The 22,858-nt window shown below is 42.4% G+C and overlaps 1 protein-coding gene across 3 annotated transcripts in view; it reads right to left on the minus strand.

Annotated features, from left to right (window-relative positions):
- Nucleotides 1-1,325: 1,325 nt before the first annotated feature.
- Nucleotides 1,326-22,858, minus strand: part of cpne2 (copine II) — a 40,060-nt gene continuing 18,527 nt past the window's right edge. For all 3 annotated transcript variants that reach the window (XM_086208567.1, XM_086208566.1, XM_086208565.1), the window contains exons 10-16: nucleotides 21,884-21,943; nucleotides 11,768-11,901; nucleotides 10,829-10,883; nucleotides 10,416-10,467; nucleotides 9,025-9,158; nucleotides 4,094-4,330; nucleotides 1,326-2,344 (exon numbers count right to left, since the gene is read on the minus strand). In XM_086208567.1, coding sequence (XP_086064693.1) covers nucleotides 2,237-2,344; nucleotides 4,094-4,330; nucleotides 9,025-9,158; nucleotides 10,416-10,467; nucleotides 10,829-10,883; nucleotides 11,768-11,901; nucleotides 21,884-21,943 — 780 coding nt within the window. In that variant the 3' untranslated portion in view covers nucleotides 1,326-2,236. The remainder of the gene's footprint in view (nucleotides 2,345-4,093; nucleotides 4,331-9,024; nucleotides 9,159-10,415; nucleotides 10,468-10,828; nucleotides 10,884-11,767; nucleotides 11,902-21,883; nucleotides 21,944-22,858) is intronic.

Raw genomic sequence — 22,858 nt, forward strand, 5'->3', positions numbered from 1 at the left:
TTCTCCTGAGTTTCCCTCAAGGACTCTTTTCTCTTCTCCCACACATTCAATGCAGTCTGAAAGATGCATGTGTCAATTTTATGCAAATGTTAATTTAACAAGCCACGCTAGCTGCTTTCCACTGCTCTCAGCGTTTCCCTCACAAGAACCTGTCAGGTTTTCTGTTTACTGTGTTCTCCATTTCGGTTTGTGGTGTAATTAAACTACTCAAACTGCTAATAAGTAACTAACGCAAAGGTCGTTCTAAGCTGGTGGCAATCTCATCGTGGTTTTTGAGGGATTTGAGCAAAGCACTGGAAAAATTAAACGGTGAAAAGTCAAATAAGCTAATTTTAAAGACAAACTGAGCCGGGTGGAAACCAGGGGAGAGACCCCTCACCTAGCAAGACCAGGTTGATCCAGGTGAGCTGAATATCTCAACTAGACTCCGCCCTTGAGTCGTCTAAACAGGTTTGGATGTCCAAAATCAATGCACCTTATTCATGGTGTGTTTGACTTTTTTACTGATGCCCTCAATTTGGTTTCATAGACAGGAATCAAAGCTTGATGGATGTTCGTAACTTGTTTCTGAGATCTACTGTGTAGTTCTTGTAATACTGAAGTCTTTGCCAGCCTCAGTGATTGACAGGTACTGTAGGTACACACACAACACAGCAGATGCTGGGAGGGAGGAGGTACAAAAAGGTTTACTTTCTTTGAGAATAAATCGAGGGCAAATACAAATCCAAGTATAATTGAATGTTTTGGGTTCAAAGAATTCAGATGTAGCTGGGAGTCAGATCAACAAACTGCAGTTTAGGTAATTAGGTGTTTGTCAACTTTGGCAGGAGAATTTTGTATTTTGCTGTCTGAAGAAGAAACACAGCTTCAGTCAGAGGAGATATCAGAGAGAAACTTGGATGAGACTAGAAGATAATTAGATTTTGTGCTCTTGACCCCCGACCCCTGATCATTAATGCAGCTTTCATGAGTTTATCTGTCAGATGAGGCTCAGTATCACTGTGAAGAGAGTTGCTAGGGCAACAAAAAAACACAGCAAATGAATTGACATGTTCAGAGGCAAACATGAGCCTGTAAGGAAAACTGTCCTCAGACCTGTGTGTGTGTGTGTGTCTGCTTCCTCCAGTCCTGAAGTTAGTAAAGTGAGAAAGCTGCACACCGCCATGAAATGTTGGAGGATGAGAGTGTGATGAGGATGAAATCTGGAATCCTTGAGGGAAGCTCAGGAGAAGTCCATGCAAACTAAAATAATCCAAAAAAAAGCTACTAAACAGAGCTGCCCTGTTGTTCTCGTGTGACCCTGGTTGGCTGTTTCCTCTCCGTATCACAGAATCATGAGAGACGTTTTCTTCAGTTTATTAACCTGAGTCTCAACACACACAACTTTATAAAATGAATAGCAACACATTTAGTACAAAGATGCACAGCAATACACATCGTAAGTACACAACGCTGCACTTGCATTAAAAAGTACATTAAAAACAGTTGGCTTATCAGAACATTAAGAGCATCATAGAAATATACATTCGACATTGATGCATATCAGGAACTTCCTGTACTCAACACGATCAAATTGTCACAAAGTCACCTCAAATATTTACAGTTGAAGTCTCGGACAAATACATTATTAAAAATAATTCAACCGATCATGCATTTGTGAAGTCGATACTGGAAACATGCAGGTTGTCAGAAATACAAAGAGTCTACAAAAGCAACACGGCCGAGTCCACACATTATCCCACATCTGTTTACAGTGCTACAGCTGCTGACCTGTCCCTTCAAAATAAAAGCCCCCTGCTTGGGGGGGGGGGGGGGGGTGGCAGGGCAGGTGTGAAGCTCAGTCTGAGAGTTCACCACATGTGAGCGCTGACCGGTTTGAGTGGCTGAGCATCTCAGCTCAGAGGAAACGTTACACCAATAACATGGACTCAATCAACAAGAGACACGCACACACACACGCACACTAACACACACACACACACACACACACACACACATGCAAATAAAGAAAGAAAACATCCAGGTAGATCAATCCTCTAAAGAAGGCCTGTGTTTCACCTGCATGTTCACGTCTGACACTGGATATTCACCAGTAAAACTATACAAAAATAATCACGAGGAGCTCTTCCATGTTTGATTTTGTTGTTGGGGGGGGGCACACACTTTTATCCAGAACTGTTTGCCGTTAAAGACAAGAGCTATTGTACAGCGGGTAGGCGCTCGAGGGTGAAGCGTGTCACTCTGGGGCCGGGTTGATGGGGGGTAGATTCCTCTGTTTAAAGTACTGGGTGACCTGCTGGGGCAGCTCGGCCAGGACCGACTTGGCCAGGGTCTCCTTGGGTGCCTGAGAGAGAGAAGAGGGGAGAACATCAAGGACTGTAGTCTCTGTTGCTTCTTCTTCCTTCTTGAAACTTGGTGGGGTCGGGCGGCTTTTGTGAAGTGAAGTTTTCTGATAGGATAGGAGACTGAGGAGTTCTGACCATTGAGCGATACGTGGAGACCCGGGTGAGGAGTGGCCTCACACATTCATAGTCTGAGCGAACCTGATGGACAATGAAAGAAGGTGATCTCAAAGGTCACCTTTTAGTGTCTACGAGGAGCAGGTCAATGAAGGATCAGGTGAAATAACATCACCCTGCAACTCTGACCTAAAACGATCACATCTTATAGGTCATTTATGTAAAACCATCATGATTGTGTTTCATCTTTCTCAGCTGTTTTACTCTCCTAATCCACCCTCCCACCACTGGAATGAAGCCAGCAAACACTGTCTGTTCCTACCCCATCAGGGAAGTCAGCTCACCCACTACCAGCCCACACACACACACACACACACACACACACACACACACACACACACACACACACACACACACACACCGTGTCAGTGTTGAGTCTAGGCACAGAGGCAGCAGCCCTCCAGCCTCCTGCATGTGTGCAGTGCGTGAGGAGCTCCAGTCTGAGAAGCAGCAGGCGGCCACTGATAGCACATTCACACATCAGGTCAACCTCATCTGCCGCACGAACACCGAGTCAAATCGCATCGAGTCAAAACCCGAGCAGGCCTGTCATCTCCTCTCTGAGATGCCTGTTCCAGAAACTCAGCTGATTTAGCTTTTCCTAAATTTCCTCCCCTCTTAGCTGAGCTTTGGTCTCCATCATCCTGACATGGACGCTCACTCTCGCTACAACAGTGCTTGGATCTGAAACGCCCCATTCACTACCCACTTCTGAAAAAGCAATCTATGAATATAAATATAAAACACTGATATATTTAAAGACATTTTGTAGGCAAACTATCTCTCAGAAACCCATGTTTTATATTATTATTATCATTATTATTGTTGTTATTGCACATGCAATGAACACTCTTGAAAGGATTGCATTTTTCATTCATATGAGTATAAAAAGCAGCACAGTGGTGCAGTGGTCAGCACTGTTGCCTCACAGCAAGAAGGTTCAGGGTTTGAGCCCCAGCTCCATCACAGGATCTTTCTGTGTGGAGTCTGCATGTTCTCCCTGTTCCTGTGTGGGTTCTCTCTGGTACTCCAGCTTCCTCCCACAGTCCAAAGACATCAAGAGGGGACGAGGCTGATTGATACTCTAAATTGACCGTAGGTGTGACTGTGAGTGTGGATGGTTGTCTGTCTCTGTGTGTGTCTCAATGTGATGGTGGTGGTCATGTGATAGTGGTCATGTGATGGAGGTGGTCATGTGATGGTGGAGGTCATGTGATGATGGTGGTGGTCATGTGATGGTGTTGGCAATGTGATGGTGGTGATAATGTGATGGTGGTGGTGATGTGATGATGGTGGTGGTCATGTGATGGTGGTGGCAATGTGATGGTGGTGATAATGTGATGGTGGTGGTGGTGGTGATGTGGTGGTCATGTGATGTGGTGGCAATGTGATGGTGGTGGCAATGTGATGGTGGTGGTCATGTGATGATGGTGGTGGTCATGTGATGGTGGTGGCAATGTGATGGTGGTGATAATGTGATGGTGGTGGTGGTGGTGGTGATGTGATATGGTGGTCATGTGATGGTGGTGGTCATGTGATGTGGTGGTAACGGCGGTCCTGACATGAATACTCACGTTCCTGAAGTCCCTGAAGGGAACAAACTGGACAATGTCTCTGACTGCCTCCTCGCCAGTGTTGGACCTCAAAACGCTGGCGTCTCCATCCAAGAACTCCATGGCAGCGAAGTCAGCATTGCCAACGCCGATGATGATGATGGACATGGGCAGCTTCGACGCCTGTACAATGGCGTGACGTGTCTCATCCATGTCGCTGATAACACCGTCTGTTATGATGAGGAGAGTGAAGTATTGCTGCAGAAGGATGGAGGAGATGAGAGGGAGAGAAAGAAGAAAGGACGAAAAGAGAGAGTTATACTCTTCTGGCGACCGAGGTGTCAATAATACGAGTGGGAGAGTTGTCGTGGAGATGGACGTTTGGACAAAGACAGACAAGGACGTATGTTTCATGGAACTTCACAGTGAAGAAAAGAGAAAGTGGACAAGGCTGCAGACGGCGGAGAAAAATAGCAACCAGAATGAAAGCCTTGCTGCATAACAGAGAGTTGACAGATCCCACCATCTGTTCCTGGAAAGACAAGCAGCAATCCAGAGATGGAGAAGCCCGACCACACAGGAACGCCTGCTGGTGCAGTTGCTGCTTCCATGCATGCTGGTCCAGACTAAATAAAAGGTTGAAGTTATCTACAGCTAAGAATGGAACTCTTCTTCATTTATATGATTGCAGTCCATCTTTTTTAGAGGTAAAAATGAGGTTTTAGAGCACAGAGGAGTGATCGGCAGCTTCTACACGTCAAACTACTGGGCTTGTAATGGATGAGCAGATAGACGGGAGGCTTCTTGACCCAGTAGATGTCTGAAGAGACGATGGGTCGGGTGGATTCTTACACGTTAAATGGACTGGAACTCTACTAACCACAATACATTTAGGGCATACATTTAATTTGCCAATTAAGAAAAAAAGAAAAAACCTGCTGTAGGACATTTCTACGATGTTTTTGACCTTTGAACTCTGAAATCTAATCAGCTCATTCTGGAGTATAAGAAGAGCGGGGAGGAACCAGCTACTCAGGAGGAAAAAGGAACAGACTCCAAAATGAGCTTGTTCCTTATGTTCAACCCTCATAAACATCAAGATACAAATGACAAATTAATTAAGATGTAGAAAAAACAAAACAAAACAAAAACGAATCCATGCAAACCACCAGGGCTGACTGAATATTTAGATGTCTGAAGGCAGTCTGGAGGTAGAATCTGCAGACAGACAGATGGCCCTCATCCTGCCTCCTCTCTGTCATTTTTATTTACTAAAACAAACAGACAAATTGTACAGAAACTGCTAACGTCGAGTTTCTGTCCTTTTGATGATTTATACTCCAGTGTTTACTCCTACAGCTCTGTTCTGGTCTGCAACAATTCAGGAGATAGAGTGGAGAAATATCTGGCTCTCTGGCAGCTAAATGCTCCACTGGCAGGTGTAGTGGTCTGCTGCTTTATCAGACTGATGGGAGCTGAGAGAGTGAAGCCGTCCAGCTGCCGAGTTTAAAAAAATAAAATAAAAAATCAAAACAACGAGCTGAAAGGCATTGAAACACTCCACAGGGACGCTGCAGAGTTAGATTATATATTCCATCTTATCACAAGGAAACAAAATGTTCGTAGAAGCTTTACTGGAATAGTTGTTGAAAATAAGAACGTCCACAGCACCGCAAATAATGCAGTTCAGCCTTGTAACATCCCTGACTCAGTACTACTTTCAAAAGCAAGATCGGCTTTGACCGCCCACCTTGGTTTTGTTCTCCATAGAGAATGATATCAAGAACGGAGAATTACTGCCCTACCGACAATCCTGAGGCGTATCAGCCACATCTCTGATTTGTGTTACCATGGAAATGTTGACTGAGCTCGTCATTGGAGGCCATTTTGAGTTTCAGGACTTCCTGCCATTGTTTGAGAGCAACATGATTTCCCCTTTCTGAGGTCATAAAATGTAGTTACTTTTAGTAACATTGGGCTGTGTGCAATGCATTATGGGAGGAGTAGTCCCTGAACACTCAGGGACATTATGCACACAGTCTTGAATCTTTGTTTTTTTTCTCTATGTCCCTGTTTTCTTTTTGCACAAAATCAAATATCTTGTTGTCACATTTCATCTGCTCGCTAATTGGTTTGTTCGTGCTATAAAACTCTTGATAAAAAGATTCGCTGAAACAAAAGCGGAGGAACTGAATGAGAACCAGAGCTGTTCACTGTTGAACCCTACATACCGCAGCGGGTTATCATGCGACTCTAAGAAGTGACGGACGTAGAACAGATAAACAGTTCTAAAATGATAAATGAGTGGGTTTTACAAATTAAGAGCAAACTGAATATTGTGTATATTTAAGGAATGACACATCACCCCAAATCATGCAAAGAGCTGTGGAGGAGGACAATCTCATCATTGCACATTTGAAGGCATGCAATTAAATTATGGAACTTGTTGATATGGCCCCATGGCAGAAATGAAGCCATAATACTTACACAACAGCATTCTTTACTACTGTACTGCATACACATGAACAACAGAAGACAATATCAGTGTGTGTGTGTGTGTGTGTGTGTGTGTATGAGAGAGAGAGAGAGAGAGAGAGAGAGAGAGAGACAGTGGCGTGAAGTTGTACAGAGACATCAGAGAACCTGCAGGAGACTGCATCATTTCACATCTGTCTTTATTAATAGTATCAAGCGTGTTATACGCACAATGTATCGCTGTCTCTCTCACACACACGTTTGACAAGTTATTGAGCACTGACGATTATTAACCACTGAACGCAAGTGAATAGCAACGGAGAAAAGCAGACCACACACACACACACCAGCACCAAGTATGAGATGGTGAGTAGTTATTCTGTGATGAGAAGAGACAGGCTTAAGACACACACACACACACACGCACACACACACACGCACACACACACACACACGCATGATGACTGAACTTCGTGTTACAGACACACACAGGGGGGTCTGAGGCTCCTTTTTTTAATGTGCTAACAGCAGTGCTCATTAGAGAATCATTATCACACAGGCAGACAGGGCTGCTCACACACCAGGACATGCACAGACATCACTGGCCCACAGCTCCAGTGTGAATGTGTGTGTCAGTATCATACAAATACCAGTGTGGTTTGCACACATTTATCAGTTGTAGGTTCGCCTGTTATTTGAGAAACGCAGAGGCAAAGCAGCACCAGACTTATGTCGCTTACACCTACACACATGCACATACACAATCCTAATTGCTATCCCAATATGGTGCGTGCGCGCGCGCACACACACACACACACACACACACACACACACACACACTTGTACGCAGGCTGTCACATCTCATTGTCTATTGCTCCTTCCTGGGTGCCACCCATGTTTGAACTCACTGTAATATAAGACAAGAAAGGGGTCTGCAATAATTTTCTTACAGAAACAAAAGCACTCTGGCATGTAACACACAGACCATGACACCCTTTGTCTGTTTGGCTCCAGCATTTTTTTGCTCTACAGGGCGACAGCGTACAATTAGGGACAAAAAGCGCCGTGGGAGTATAATGATACCCAGCTACGACACTCTCTACAGATTTAGGTCGGAGCTGTGCCACCGGAGAACGACAGAGCCATTTGGAGGACGTGTACATGAATGATCCCAGTCAGGAGATCATGCTGAGCCTCACGCGTCCTTCTCACTAACATGAGAACACTTTGTCCAGCTTAAAGCAGCATTAGCGCCCTCTGCTGACACAAGTAGCAAAAAACAGAACGCTGGTGCATTCAAATCTGGGAATCTGAGAATTGGCAGAGTATCACACTCCTGTAAAATGACATGAAACAATGGCCAGGAAATGTTATTTTCTCTGAAAACAAACATGATTGCAAAACATAATGCTGTACAATAATAACTGTATCTCCATAATCTTGCTCTCATAATCCATGGAAACCAAAAATTGAATCAAATGAACATGCAATCTGCTGACTGCTCTGCTTGGTTCACCACATAGACAGTTTTCCTGTCTATATGCCAACAGCTGCTGGAGAGAAGACTGAGGAGAGCAGTGGAAGTGATAGAAAAATGCAGACTTTAAAGCTAAATAATGATGAGCTGAAATATGCTAAAAGGTTCAGAGAAGAACTGCAGAGTCTGCAAATATAAGACTAGCTGGATGGACCTTTCAATCCCATTTCTCTTCCTTGTCTTCTCAATCGTAATATCAAGACTCTCCCAACAGCCGCATCCTACTGTCAGCTCAGTGGTTCACACCGCTAACTCTTCAGATCAATAAAATGCAAATGAGGTGACAGAGAATGAATGGAGAGTTGTGACTGAAATCAAGAGCAAGAAGTTGTCACTCCAGTCTGTCACCCTCCTTCGCGGCACCCTGGACAACACGCCAAGAGTCCAAGTCACTAAATGCACACACTTGAGTGCAAAGACACTAGTGAAACCTAAAAAGCTGTTTAATAGCACTGAGAGTTGTAAATAATTTAAAGAAGAGATGTAATGCAAGAGGGCATTGTTCTTCATGAAAGGAAGCAGCGAGTCTTTGAGTGACAACAGCAGTGACGACTAGAGAACCTGTAATGACATGACTGCACATACTTGCAGAAGGCCTGTCATGTATAACGAAGTAAAAAGATGAAGCAACAGCTCCATTCAAAGGCAAACACTCTTTAGTAGTGGTGCACCAAGCTTTTCATCTTGCTACAAAGATTAACAGCAAGCCTTAGGAGACCTTCCAGAGTTTATTTGGAGTTTACGGCTGGAGGATGAGGAACAGGCAGCATTCGAACAAGGAATGAAGTGATTATGGTCAAATGTAACCACTTCAGCTGCTGATTCCACATCAAATTCAGAAGATGTAGAGTCGAGAATTGACAAATGAATACAAGGGTAGGAGAGCTTCCCGAAACTAGAGTTAAGCTGGCAGATGTGTAAGTGTGTAGCTATCACTAACCGCTGCTTTCTCTTGCTGAAGGGCCTGGGCTGCAAAGCGTGCTACATGGCTGATGATTGGAGCAAAGTTGGTTGGGCCGTAGAATCGGATGTGAGGGAGGCAAGCAGAATAGGCCTGTGCAATTCCCTCCACACCTAGAGACAGATGAAGACAGACAGTCACATGATGCAAAATACATAAACAGATCTCTCTACTTCAGTGAAACATTCCTAGCTGGAAGTCAAAAACCTCCTTAGAAAACCTGACCTGAGAGCTTAAATATCCTGACTCAATCCCAGATATTACTTTGTGGTAAAAATATTATTATAGAGGCTTCTGTGATAAACACATTTTATTTTTAACTTAATTCATTTCATCCATCCATCCATTTTCCACTGCTTATCCTGTTAAGGGTCCCGGGGGGCTTGAGCCTATCCCAGCAGCTTTCAGGAGAGAAGCGGGGTTCACCCTGGACAGGTCACCAGTCCATCACAGGACCAACACATAGAGACAGACAACCATTCACACTCACAGTCACACCTACGGTCAATTTAGAGTATCAATCAGCCTCGTCCCCTCTTGATGTCTTTGGACTGTGGGAGGAAGCTGGAGTACCAGAGAGAACCCACACAGAAACAGGGAGAACATGGAGACTCACACAGAAAGATCCTGTGCTGGAGCTGGGACTGGAACCTGGAACCTTCTTGCTGTGAGGTGACAGTTCTGACCACTGCACCACCATGTTGTCTTAACTCATTTCAAAGGTTGGTAAATAAGATAATTTATATAATCAAAGGACCGATCTGTAAAAAATCCCTACAACTACAAACTACAATTACCACATTTACACCTCCGCCAACCACTCTAGCTGTAGTTTATTTCCATGTTGGTCTGGACATGAGGTGCAGACATCAAAAAATGTTTTATTTATATAGTTTATCAACAGGTTTTATGAACTAATCATAATACCATCAGGAAATGGCACTGAATAGTGGCCAAGAGAGTTCACAGTGAAGTTGACCTTGGACCTTTTTGACACTTCATCATTTCTGTGAGAGATGCTACACTAAATAAACATATTATTATTATCATATTTCAGGCAATTAGACATAAGTCTGACATTTTGTCCAAATTAGCATGAAATCATGGCCAGAAACATGGTTTTATGCTGGAATAATGAACTTGACCTTTGACCACAAAAATCAAAACCTAATTAGTTTCCTCCTGGGTCCAAGCCAGCATTTGCACTAAAGGTGTAAGTGAACTATCACATGTGACACTGCTATGAGTTTAGCCTGCATTTAAAATCCCTGCCATGACTATATATATATATATATATATATATATATATATATATATATATATATATATATATATATATATATATCCCTGATGTCTGCAGGACAACTCACCTGAACAAAAGGGGTTTGTGGGGTTAAAGTTAATGGCAAATTCATGTGACACCTGAGGAGACATAAAATACCGATATTAACTGAATACTCATCCTTCATTAAACTGCACATATCATTGAGATATACAGTCCATTCATTTCTACGACACTTTATCCCTCCCACCTTCCCATGTACTTCCCTATCTCCTTTGTCCTTTATATCAGCTCAGTGCCATGGCAACACAGATGGGTTGACAGTTGCATAATCATGTGAATATGAATGTATGATACAGTTTTAGCCGTGTGTGTGTGTGTGTGTGTGTGTGTGTGTGTGTGTGTGTGTGTGTGTGTGTGTGTGTGTAAAATTCATTTATAGCTGTAAGTTTGCACAATCTTACACACACAGCAACAACACCAACAAATACAAACATGTACCTTCCAGTCTGGTGGGAGTTGGGCTCCAAATCCCAGAGCAGGAAACATTTTGTCACTGAGGAGGAAACCATGACAACAGATCAAAATGTTACTAAAACCTTTTTTTCTTTTTGCTAGGTTTTACAGGCTGGATTTATACAACAATGGAAATCCTGTTACCTTCTTCACAAAGAAACCAATCACAGACATTTACAGAGGAAGAAGTGGAGAAAACTGAAGCAATCTGATAAAATAGCTACTCACAAAGACAGGCACGTTTTACCGAGGCGCAGACTTCAAAGGAAATATGAGATATTGTCTCTTCAGCTTACTCCCATATCTTACGGCATCTTCAAAGTAATTAATGAAAGGTGTGAATCTGTTGTGCCATTATTGAATTCTGACACAAACTGCTGTTTTTTTCTCTTAAATCGTCAGTGTTAACATCCTAACCCTAACCCTTAACATCCCACAAAGCAGTACCATATTGTTTTGCTGCTAGCATGACGCTGAGTAGCAGTACGTAACGTTCTTGCCTCTCCTCTTTCTCTCTTCTTAGCGTATTCCCTAAACATCCTGTGTAGAACTTTGAAAGCATTCAGAGCTAATTTCTATCATCTGTAAGCAGCGCCATAAGCTAGCAGGAGTTCAAGAGAAGGTGTTCAAGTTCTTAGGAGGAATGGTACCATTGTTCTTCATACTGCAAGTCAGTGTGTAATCAAAATCCTATTGAACCTGTTAGTTTAAAGCTTGAGATGTTGCGAAATGTTGCATAAAAACTAAAAAAGGTGATCAAATAAATAGGTAGTGACTTGATGCCAGTGCTGACGATCTGTACACAGCTTGGTTTATTCTACAAAGCCTATCGGGATATACAAAAACATCACCTTGGCACACCGTCCTATTATCAGCTTAATCACCTGCTCTCTCAGTATCAGAGGAACTGAAGTTAACACTCACGTATCATAGTCCTGTATGATTTGTCCCACAGCTAAAATAGCAGCAAGATACTCATTACTGCCCAGTGGGTTAATGTAGTGGAGGGAAGATGGCTCCCGAGGGTTCCCATTGGATGCTGTGAAGTCTATACCGACCTGTGGAAACACAGATATACCATAGTGATCATTATATATAACATTACATGTTTCCTTCCTCCTGCGATAACACGTCAGAATGTGAGACACATGAACTCATGATATTTCCCAAAAAGAACAAAAAATGTCAACAGGAGGAGGCCAGGTTTGATGTTTTCTCTTTGTGCAATGGTTTAGTCTGTAATCCAAAAGTGAACATCTAGCAACTACAATAGCTTTAAAAACACACTCTATACGTTTCAACATTCAGATCTACTGTACTGTGCTGGAGCATCGATAACTCAGTCAAATATGGAGCCACTGATGGAAACAGCTTCTTCATACTAGATTAATAGATAGATAGATACTTTGTTGATCCCAACACTGGGAAATTCATATGTAGCAGCAGCATGACATACAGTAAAGAACACAGGCCATAAAATGCAGAGCACACTACATACAATAAATATACAATATACAATAAATAGGAAAAGGGAGAAAGGAGTAAAATAAATAAACTTGGCAATAAAAATGAAATGTATATGCAAAAAAGGCTGTAAGGTGCAAGTGGTAAAAACTATCAGGTGAGTTGTGACCTGTTGTAAAGGGAGATGGCATTTGGCAGGAAAGACTTCCTGTGTCTGTCCCTTCGACAGCGGAGCTGTAATCGTCTTTTGGAGAAGGGGCTCTGCTGTCTGCCCAGAGGTTAGTGGAGGGGGTGCTCATCATTGTCCATGATGGACAGCAGCTTCTTCAACATCCTCCTCTCCACCAAGGTCTCAAAAGTTTCCAGTCTGAGACCAATCACAGAGCCAACCTCCTTAATAATTTGATTAGGTCTGTCGCAAGTCTATCGCTAGCTCTGATGCTGCTACCCCAGCAGACAGCAGCAACAAAGATGGCACTAGAAACAACAGACTGGTAGAATAACTTCAGTTTCTTGCTGCACACTTGAAGGACCTGAGCTTCCTAAGGAAGCAGAGTCTGCTCATCTTTCTCTTGTACACAGCATCTGTGTTGGATTTCCAGTCCAGTCTGTTGCTGATCACCACACCGAGGTATCTGTGGTCCTCCACCTCCTTCACCACCTCCCCCCTTATCTGTAATGGCTGTGAAGGTGTCCTCTTCTTCCTGAAGTTCATCACCATCTCTCTGGTCTTGCTGACAATCAGCCTCTGGTCGTTCCGGTTACAAGCTACATAAGAATACCTCGGTAACTCAATCATTACAGAAAAACAAAACATCAGTTAAAGGTGCACCGATGCAGAGAGCTCAGGTTTGTGTATGAAATAAGTTAAGCGCAATAAGCATCTTGTTATCTTGGAGAGAGAGGACTTCAACCTGCTGGGCTCTGGCATCACACCACTGACATGCCTTTTTCGAAAAGCTACGTTTATGATTTAATTGGTTTAATGATGGGTTTTCAGCTCCCCAATTCATGTGGTTATGATTTTTGTACGAAAAATATTGTTCCACGTGTTCAAGTGTAACTAAGCAGTGATCCCTCTCTCTTGATTCTTGGACATCAACATTTCATCAGAGGACAGATGCAAAACAACAGCCCCGTCTAAAACGGAGAGAATATAGGAGAGATATTTTTAACACAGATGACCACAAGGTAACACTGCGATGATATGCTGTATATATGAAAACACGCACGTGCATGTACAAAGACAAACATGTAAGATACACACACACACACACACACACACACACACACACACACAGCATAATATGAGATAGGGGGTGACAAGCTTTTCCTCAGGCACTGAATGGTTGTTTGTGTGCTGACAACAACCCGACCCAGAAACCCTGCCTCCCTCCTGGATTAAAGGCAGTCTAAGGCATCTCTGTGGTGAATCCACGAGTGTTACAAAACAACAATGTTCAGGATTAATAGGGATGATGATCAAGGGAAGACATAGATGAAAGATATGGAGAGGAGAGAGCAAAAGAGGGTAAGATGTATAACTAAGAGAGAGAAATATGGTCAAATGAGGTAAAGAAGGGACGAGCACTAAAAGCAGCAGCAGTGAGAGGAGTGACGGACTTAGAGATGCAGGGCGACAGAAGAGGGGTGCCGTTGAAATTATATTTGTTAGTCCTGAAACGACATGTGAGAAAAAATAGCAATATAGCACCCTCGTGCTTGGTTCAAGTGTTGATTGAATGACTTTCCCAGGAAACATATGTAATGCAAAAACAGGCTGATGCACAAACACATTAGAAGCAGTTTTACATCTTATCTCATCCCGATGAGTGACTAAAGACCAAACGTGGTGTGTGCGAACAGAGCTAAACTGACTGTGTTCAGTTGCAGCTATGACTGAACGCTTTGACGGACCTTTAGTAGGCAGTGGAATATGCAATGACAGCCAAAGGGTGAGTACATGCAACAGTAAATGCAAAGCCACAGAGCACTCTGTCTGTGTCCTGGCCTGCACGCTCACCCCAATGGATGTTCATCATCCTTAAATTCAAAATGATCATTCTGATGCTCACTCAAGGTGCCTTCCTAATCTGTCACAGAAATACGTGATGACACTAATCAGGTTCAGCGAAGGGACGCCCTGTTTCTTTCAGCTCAGTGACGCCATTAAAGACTGAAATCACTTCATTCGGTGGAGTCGATGAACTCACAGAAGCATCCTTATCATGCTTTTGCCTTTGACTCTGGTGTGCTTGTTTGCACAGTTGGCTGACTGTAAATCTCAGCAGTCGTGACCTTTGAATGCCAAAGGGCTCCAAAAACACAGGAAACATTTGTGACACAGAGCCTCACACAACTCTGTTGTCATCCGATAAAAAAACAAAACTTTAGTTTCGTATCCATTTGGCCATGAACAAAACAAGTAGCCACTGCTCAACGAGTTAGTTCACCACCAAACTTCCTTCCAGCTACCCTTTTCATCGAACCACTTCAACTTTAAATGCAAAAAAATCTTGATCAACGGGAAGACAGGCAGAATTCTCGCACTGCACTGACTGAGCAGACACACAGAATGATGCAGCCAAAATCCCAAGCATCAAATTTAAAACTCAGTGATAAAAGTCAGAGATTATTCAGGGGGGTTTGTGCCATCGTACAACCCATGGCCCTGCACACAATGAGCACTGCACTCATGAAATGAGGGTGCAACAACCACGGTCATGGTCTGGCGCTACAAATGAGGATGCATTTAAAGCTTTTCTACAGCTGAGGAACTTTGGTCACCTAGCCAACAGGCTCCTCGTCCTGGCTTCTGCTAGTAGGACCTGGCATCCTGCTCCAGGGGAGGTTTCCTAAGGCTGCTCACTGGTTTCTCTCGTACAGGTGCATCATAGGAGTTACTGCATGAAACATAGCTTAAATTATAGTTTGACTACTACAATTGACAATGACACATTTCCAGTTTGATTCCCTGTAAGTGGGTTAGAGTCTTTTCCTACTTACATGGGATTTACTCATAAATGAACACAGGTGGCCAGCATGTGAGAAAGCTTTTGGGGATAAAAATATGTAACATTTGACTGCTGGCTGTGCATTCACCTTTGAAATAAGAGCTTTCCTCAGGAGCTTACTGTGTGTCTCTGTGGAAGTATGTTCAAGCATAGAGACATCAGTCAAACTGTGCATACGTACTGAGTGTATGAGTCCATGAAGCTTCACTTCAGCCTCCATAACAGAGTTTTAGCTTTTCCAGATGTCAAAAATCTCACCTTATTCAGAACCTGGTTTGTCTCATGACAAAACTAACTAAAAAATGTAGGCCTGCATGCAGAAGGCACTCCCATTCTTCAACAGACATCTATCCTTTTTAAATAGTATATTTCCTTCCAGTTGTACATTACTGATTTTCATTTTTCCCCTCTGGTGCATTAATTTTGTGTTACTAAAACACTTAAAGAATCTGACAGTCAATGGCACAAGATTATCCCCAATCTATCCCTGTTGCCAGTCATTATTACTCTGATGGCTGAGAATACGATGACAGCGGGGGAGGACGCCATTCTGTTTCCTACTCATTTCTTGCCCCGAGCTATCAGTAATTGCTAACACAAAGTAGACTAAACACACAAGATGACGAACACGGTTTCAACAAACAAGTGCACAGAAGGAAAATGACGACTGCACAACATCTCATTATTGCAGATATCAAAGTGGCGATGTGGCAAGAAATGTCTGTGACTGCAATAAATTAGAATGATTCCACCATTGCCAAATTAAAGACAAATAGCTGACATACTGACATCCATGTTGAAGAACCTGCCAATTCTCACTCCATTACCGCTCAGACTCACATGCAGTTAAAAAGCCAGAAAAATAGAATGTTCCCACCACACAGAGGAAATCTAGAGCAGCATATCAGGTGGATCAGTTTCCAGAGCTCAGTCTGGAAGAGGGCATGTGGTGTCAACCTGGACATCCCTGATATAAATCGGATACAAGGAGTGACTGGTTGGAACTTGAAGCAGAACTCTATCTCTACAGGGGGTATGTGTCACTGCACTCGTGTCTCCTCTGCTCGGTCAGTGTGCCTGTTCCCAAGTGCTCCTCCAACAATGCTCTTCATGGTCAGGTGAAAATAGGCAACTGTGACTTCACTCCCCATAGGAGGAAGCATGTGGTAGTATGCAGCCAGGGGGCAGCAACGACCTCGACAGAGTGCAGGTACAATCCAGAGAGAAAAGGGAAGAAGAGCCAGAACAAAAGGAGGGGGTGCTGTCCATTTTACTTGAACCACCAGCTCTCACAGGCTGTTGTAGGGGGAGTGACTTGCACAGTGACGTTTAGGAAGAATCAAGAACAAATATACGCCATCTACTCATGCTAGTTCCTCTTACTCTGTCCTCTTGGTCTCAGCGTACAGCTAATTAAGTGAAATGATCTGCATGAACAAATCAAAGTTGGACCGAAGACCTTTTTACTCAACAGATCTATGTGATCTTGTTACTTAAATTTCTCCGCTGAAACTTCTACTCTGTTATTTGTGCAACGTCTCTGATAAAATTAACTGATCCAGGTGAAGGGGAAAAATGCACAGAAAAGTCACACCGTTTCACAGTCATATGAGTGTTATTTCAACTGCAAAATCAAGTAAAATGAGACACTGTCATGCATGACATGAAAATTAAACACTGTCAAGATCTAGAAGTGAATTGTGTCAAACAGTTTGGGGTGGGCAGTATGGTAAAAAAGAGCAACACAATTTTTTAATGCATGACCACGATCTCATCACAACTCAATTGTGCTGTTTTGTCTTAAAACACTACAGCAAAATTAATTTTTATATATATATACATATGTATGCCTGGCTCAGGAAGAATCACCCAACTGCAAAAACCAAGACTTTAATTCACTGCACAATATATTATATACAAAGGAAACAAAAGCTGAACTGGAAAACTACACAGACGAAACACACAAAGGGCTGGGAGGCAACAGGCTGGAAGAACAAAACTGATGGGGAAGCACAGCTGATGATTCAACAATGACAAGTCAAAAAAAAAAAAACACTAACTAAAATACAAACTGAAATAGAAACGGCACAACTCACACAAAAAGAGTCAGGTGGGAAAAGACGGGAGCAGGGAAGAAGCTGATAGGATTGAAACACTGGGAACTGCGCTGTGGATAATGACAACTGATTAACAGACGAGAGAGACGCAGGCGATTTGCTTAGAAAAGGCAGGAAACCCGACAATGATTGGAAGAACAGGAAACAAACACAAGAGAAAAGTCATTAAAAAATAAAACAGGGACTGACAGGAAACAAGAAAACATTGAGCAATGTGAAACTATGCAAAAACCATAACAAAAAAGTACAGCAGAATGTCCAATCTAAGTCCGTATATACATAAATAAAAATATCCTCACTGGAAATTCACAGCCAAAACAACACATTGCACCTTTGACATCTAGCTGCGGACTAGCAAACGTGAGGTGCATTTCTAACAAAGGTCAACAGGAAAAGAAACATCACACAATCACTATGTCTTGATTATCTTGTTATCCTCTTGGCTCAAAGCCAATATTCATTTATTAATAATAATAATAATAAAAAAAATTGGAATACCTGATAGCTTAAGAAACTATGGAGGAATTTTGTCAATGAAGGAATTCGTCAGACACAAGAAATGGGCTGAAGACTCGGACTGGACGTGCATGACAGAGGTACAAGGTTCGCTGTGAGATGAGGTTCGTCAGCTCCCCCATGACATCAAACCCAACATCCGTGAACAGTCATACTTAAATGTGTCGGGCAATACCCAGTAATACTGAATTAGGACATTCTGCACAAATCCGACCTTCACGTAGTCTAAACACAGCTATGTATATAGACAACGCTGGCAACATGAGTGTCAGCTTTACTATCAGTAAGTGTTCTGACTAAAAATTTACGACTATAAAAAGGCACCACAGGTTCACCCCCGATTCAGGCCAAGGCCCTGAGGTCAGACCAGCTACTGACCTTACAGACGACTGTGGAAGCTGAGGCACAAGAGCGCTAAAACAGAGGATACCAGCTAAAATTCCTTATCAGAAACAGTGCTGAGTCTTAACTGATATCAATAGTTGCAGTCCAGAAGAACACGAGTACTACATTTGCGATTTCTAATTTTGTCTTAAAGCACAGGGTGATTTGATCCACTTCGTAGATTTCATGTTGTTGTTTTCTCCACTTTGGCACTGACGGATGTGTTAGTTTATGAAGCAGATGCTCTCTCCTCTCTAATCAGCTGGTACCTCAGAAAGTGGTCTCTTGCGCTGTGGACTGACTCTCACCCTGTAGGTCATGCACACGTTCTACACACGCCGAAAGGCTGCTTGCCACTCACAAACATTCCTAAAACCAGTTGTGTTCTACACAGCTCTGAATTGTGAACATTTAAGATATGAATAATAGCATCTTTCAGTTGAAATGACTCTTTTGCAAACAGCCCATCAGCAGTCGCTTGCTGTCTCTTTGTGTAGTGTTGTCTTAACAGAGAAATGCTCTCTCCCCCAGCTCTCACAGCCCAGAGGAGACACTTTTCCTTCCTGGAGATTAGGATTAGAGCCATACTAAGTCTGATTGAACACCGCAAAACAGCTCTATCTGCATGTGTGTGCGTGTGTGTGTGCGTGTGTTTGTGTGTGTGTGTGCATGACTGTCTCTCCCTGTATGTGTTTTTTTTTTCAAATCTGTGCATACAAGTGCAAGTGTGTATGTGAAGGATTGTCAGAAGTAACTGAGCATCTGTGTGAGATTATATGTGCTTGCGCATGTCTAAATCAGTGTGTGTCCGCTGGGAAGTACATGTTTGGAAATATTGTATGTGTGTGTGTGTGTGTGTGTGTGTGTATGCACACCTACAGTATGAGTCTTCTTCAGAGTGTGAGATGAATGTCTATACGAGGGAGACAATGTTTGGATTTGTGTGTGTGTGTGTGTGTGAGTGTGTGTGTGTGTGTGTGTGTGTGTGTGTGTGTGTGTGCCAATAACGGGGTTTTGGGAGTTTGCATGTAAATCAGTCTTAGTGTGTAAATGTGAAAGCAGAGGAGAGTGTGATGAGGATATTGTATGTTTGTGCTCATGTGTGTATGTAAATGAGTTTGCAAGGAGGAGAGAAGAAGTATCTGTGTTAAGACAGTATTAGGTATGCGTGTGTGTGTGTGTGTGTGTTTCTCTGAAAGAGCTGCATGCAGGTCTGTGACAAAAGGCAAAAGATTAGGAGAGAGCAGCACGGATTTAAGACTTCCCTTGAATTTTCTCATCTCGTCACCACTAAAACTGGCAAACGTTCACATAAACTCTGCTCATTAAAAACAAGTGCAGCTATGAGTGAGAGGATGATTCAAATATTAACATTCGTCTGCCAGTTCATAATTACCAGGAGCCATTTGCACATTTTTCTAATGATTATATTTCTATTTCTGCATGCTATGTAGGCTGTTGGCTTTATCCTGATTTACACTCAGCGGTGAAATATTTGAGAGCTGCTCGACAATGTCCAACCTTTCACACTCGACTGTTGACTGATAACAGAGCAGAGTGCTTCCCATTCTCACTCCGGTCATCCAAGAGAGGGCCGGCTGGATGATAGAGAGGGAGTCCTAATGAATATTAAGCTCATCACCGCTGTGCAATTCAACTCTCAAAATTCTGACAGGCCATCGAGAGCTGGTCAGGGCAGACACAAGAAGAATTCCCTTTTATAAAAAAGTTCAATAAATACGAGTATCACAGCATTCTTGACTTCAGAATACAGCTTCACATTTTCAGGTGTTTACTCTGATTCATCCCTCATCTCCAATTACAGTGTAGAGAATAAAGCTTAATGACTCAAAATTAATGTTGCTATGCCAGTCGATCCAGGTCAGTTTGACCGTAGAAACTCATTAGAGTTTTGTAAAATTATATATTTTGGTTGAAATATTGTTTTGCGTGTGTGTGTGTGTGTGTGTGTGTGTGTGTGTGTGTGTGTGTGTGTGAGTGTGTGTATGTGTCTGTCTAAAAATGCTAATTTAGCTAATTGAAAGAAAAAGAAAAGACAAAAAGCACGCATCCATTAGCTCTCTAAAGATTTTATCTCAGCTGAATTTAATTTTGTTAAAAGTGAAATTATATTATGCAGATAAATCCCTTGGAGAAATACGTGCATTACACCATTCGGCAATCCTCCTCTCCCATGCATAGTTTTCGTTCGCACATATTCATCACGGTGCAAACATTATCATCAACAGTCCTGAGTGTCACTATGGCAACACCTCTATGCTATCTTTATGCTCTTTGCTTTAAAGCCTCATTTACAATAATAAGATAAGCTGAAAATAACAGGGTAGCAGTGAAGGTTGTCATTGTCTGTGTTTGTGTGCCACTTAAATACGCCCTGAATTTCATGAGGATCCAGCAGCTACCTGCCCCAGGAGGCGAGCGCAACAACATAGGCAAAGTCACCTCCATACTAGAGCACTCTTGTTCTTGACCAAGACCTTGAGCCAGAAAAGAGCTCCACATGCCGCAGTACCGCTCTTCACGAGAACCGGAGCTAACAGCTGAATAAACAAAATGCTACAAATGACACTCCTTTCAAGCCATGTATCCAAACAGAGCATCTGAGAAACCACAATGAGCTGTACCATTAATATTGATTTTCTACAGAAAATCATATTTTTTCAACTCCACCTCAATGTGTTTGAATCACACACGGGAGCAGCGGTCTGAATCTATCTTTATAACAAACAACTCCTTGAATGATGAATGCATTCGGGAATTTGACAGAATACAATTATAGTATGCTAAATATTCCAGACTACTGCGGGAGATCCCTATGGTTCTGAACACACAGATGATGTCACTGAATTCACTGGCTAATATGTCCAATCAAACACTTGCTTGGAAAATGAATACTTTATATACTGCTGTGTATCTTGTCCAAATAGTACTTATCAGAGAAAATATGCTTCAATCTACCACAAAGTGCATAGAACGAATGATTACATTACATATACCATGAGGTCCACAGGTGTCTTATCTCAGAACAGAACACCAAGAGACAACACAAAATATCAAGCATGTGATGAACATTATCTGAACTACACATCTACATCTGGAGCCAATTCTAGTTCACAAGGCTGTGAAATTGTTGGAAATATAAGAGCAGAAAAGAGAGACACCGTGTAGGTAGAGCTGACAGTGTCCGCACACGTACGTGACTGTGTGGAAACTATGCGCTTCTCTTGTCATCCTGTAATTTTTACGATTGTGAAAAATTATTCACCTGCCAATGACTCACAACACTGATTCCTCCTCTCTACTCCCCACATGCTTGTCTCTGCCCCCCCCCCCCCCCCCCACCATCCTTGCACAATTCCCTCTCTGTATGTAAATGAGCGTGATCTGAGCATAACCCTTGGAGATGAAAATCTAAATTCTCACTGTCTTCCATTCATTTTAGAGAGGGAAGGATGCAAAAACCTCTATCTCATTATCACATAATTTCAGCAGGGGAAAAGCAGGCTTGTTAATATGATACTCACAGTGAACATGAGCTGGCATCCTCCCAGTATGTAATCCAGAAAAGTATAGTCCCGTGTAATCTAGAAACACAAGAGTCACCGTGAGCAACAGTGATGAACAATACAAAAATACTAAAATAAAATAAATACGAATAAAACACAAATGTATTATTAGCCAGGGCACAATATCAGAGCCGGTTTGGCACATTGCCACTTTATTCTAATATTTGTTTTAAAATGACAAATGTTTTGGTACATAGTACTGCCAATTGAGAACCAAGTATTGTCTTGTTCGTACACAATTTCTTCTCCAATTACAATGAATATTTAGCATGGCTTTTACTGTCATTAGTCTAATCCTGGCCAGCAGCCAGGAAATATAATTACTGTATTAGGCACAGGCTGTGTGTGAGTGTGTGTGTGTGTGTGTGTGTGTGTGTGTGTGTGTGTGTGTGTATGTGTAAATGTGAACTGGCACACATTTACGTCGGCTTGTTCATGATTGTGCACATTGAGAAAAAAAAAAGACGAAAAAGAATCAATTATGAAAGCTTTAAAGTCATTCCAAGAGGCTGTTCCAGCTTTATGTGTCCTCTGTGAGCTTGAAAGCTGCTGCACTAATGAGTTACACAGAGGCCGTTATGGAGGCCCAGTTAGGACTGTGTCAGCTGATCCAACCCTGACGGTCAAACCAAGAGTGGGAAGGGTCAGTCTCAGGTGACAAGACATGATGAAAATAACAGTGATTGCTATCTTTAAGCTCAATTAAATTTTAAAATGAATACACCTTATAATAATATTTCAAGAGGAAATGACAAAGTAAAGATTTTTTACGCAGTTCGAAGCGGCATTAAGTGATACTTCTGATGACAAATCAGAATCAGAATACTTTATTCATCCCCAAGAGAAATTCTGTTCATAACAGTGCCCCACTCAACAACAGCAAACAGGGAATGAAGAGAAAACAAGGCTATGCACATAATGACAGAACAGGAC

Source organism: Aulostomus chinensis, chromosome 7, assembly GCF_037954235.1.
Source record: "Aulostomus chinensis isolate RoL2024-O1b breed Wild chromosome 7, RoL_Achi_v1.0, whole genome shotgun sequence".
In the NCBI taxonomy this organism is placed as follows: Eukaryota; Metazoa; Chordata; class Actinopteri; order Syngnathiformes; family Aulostomidae; genus Aulostomus; species Aulostomus chinensis.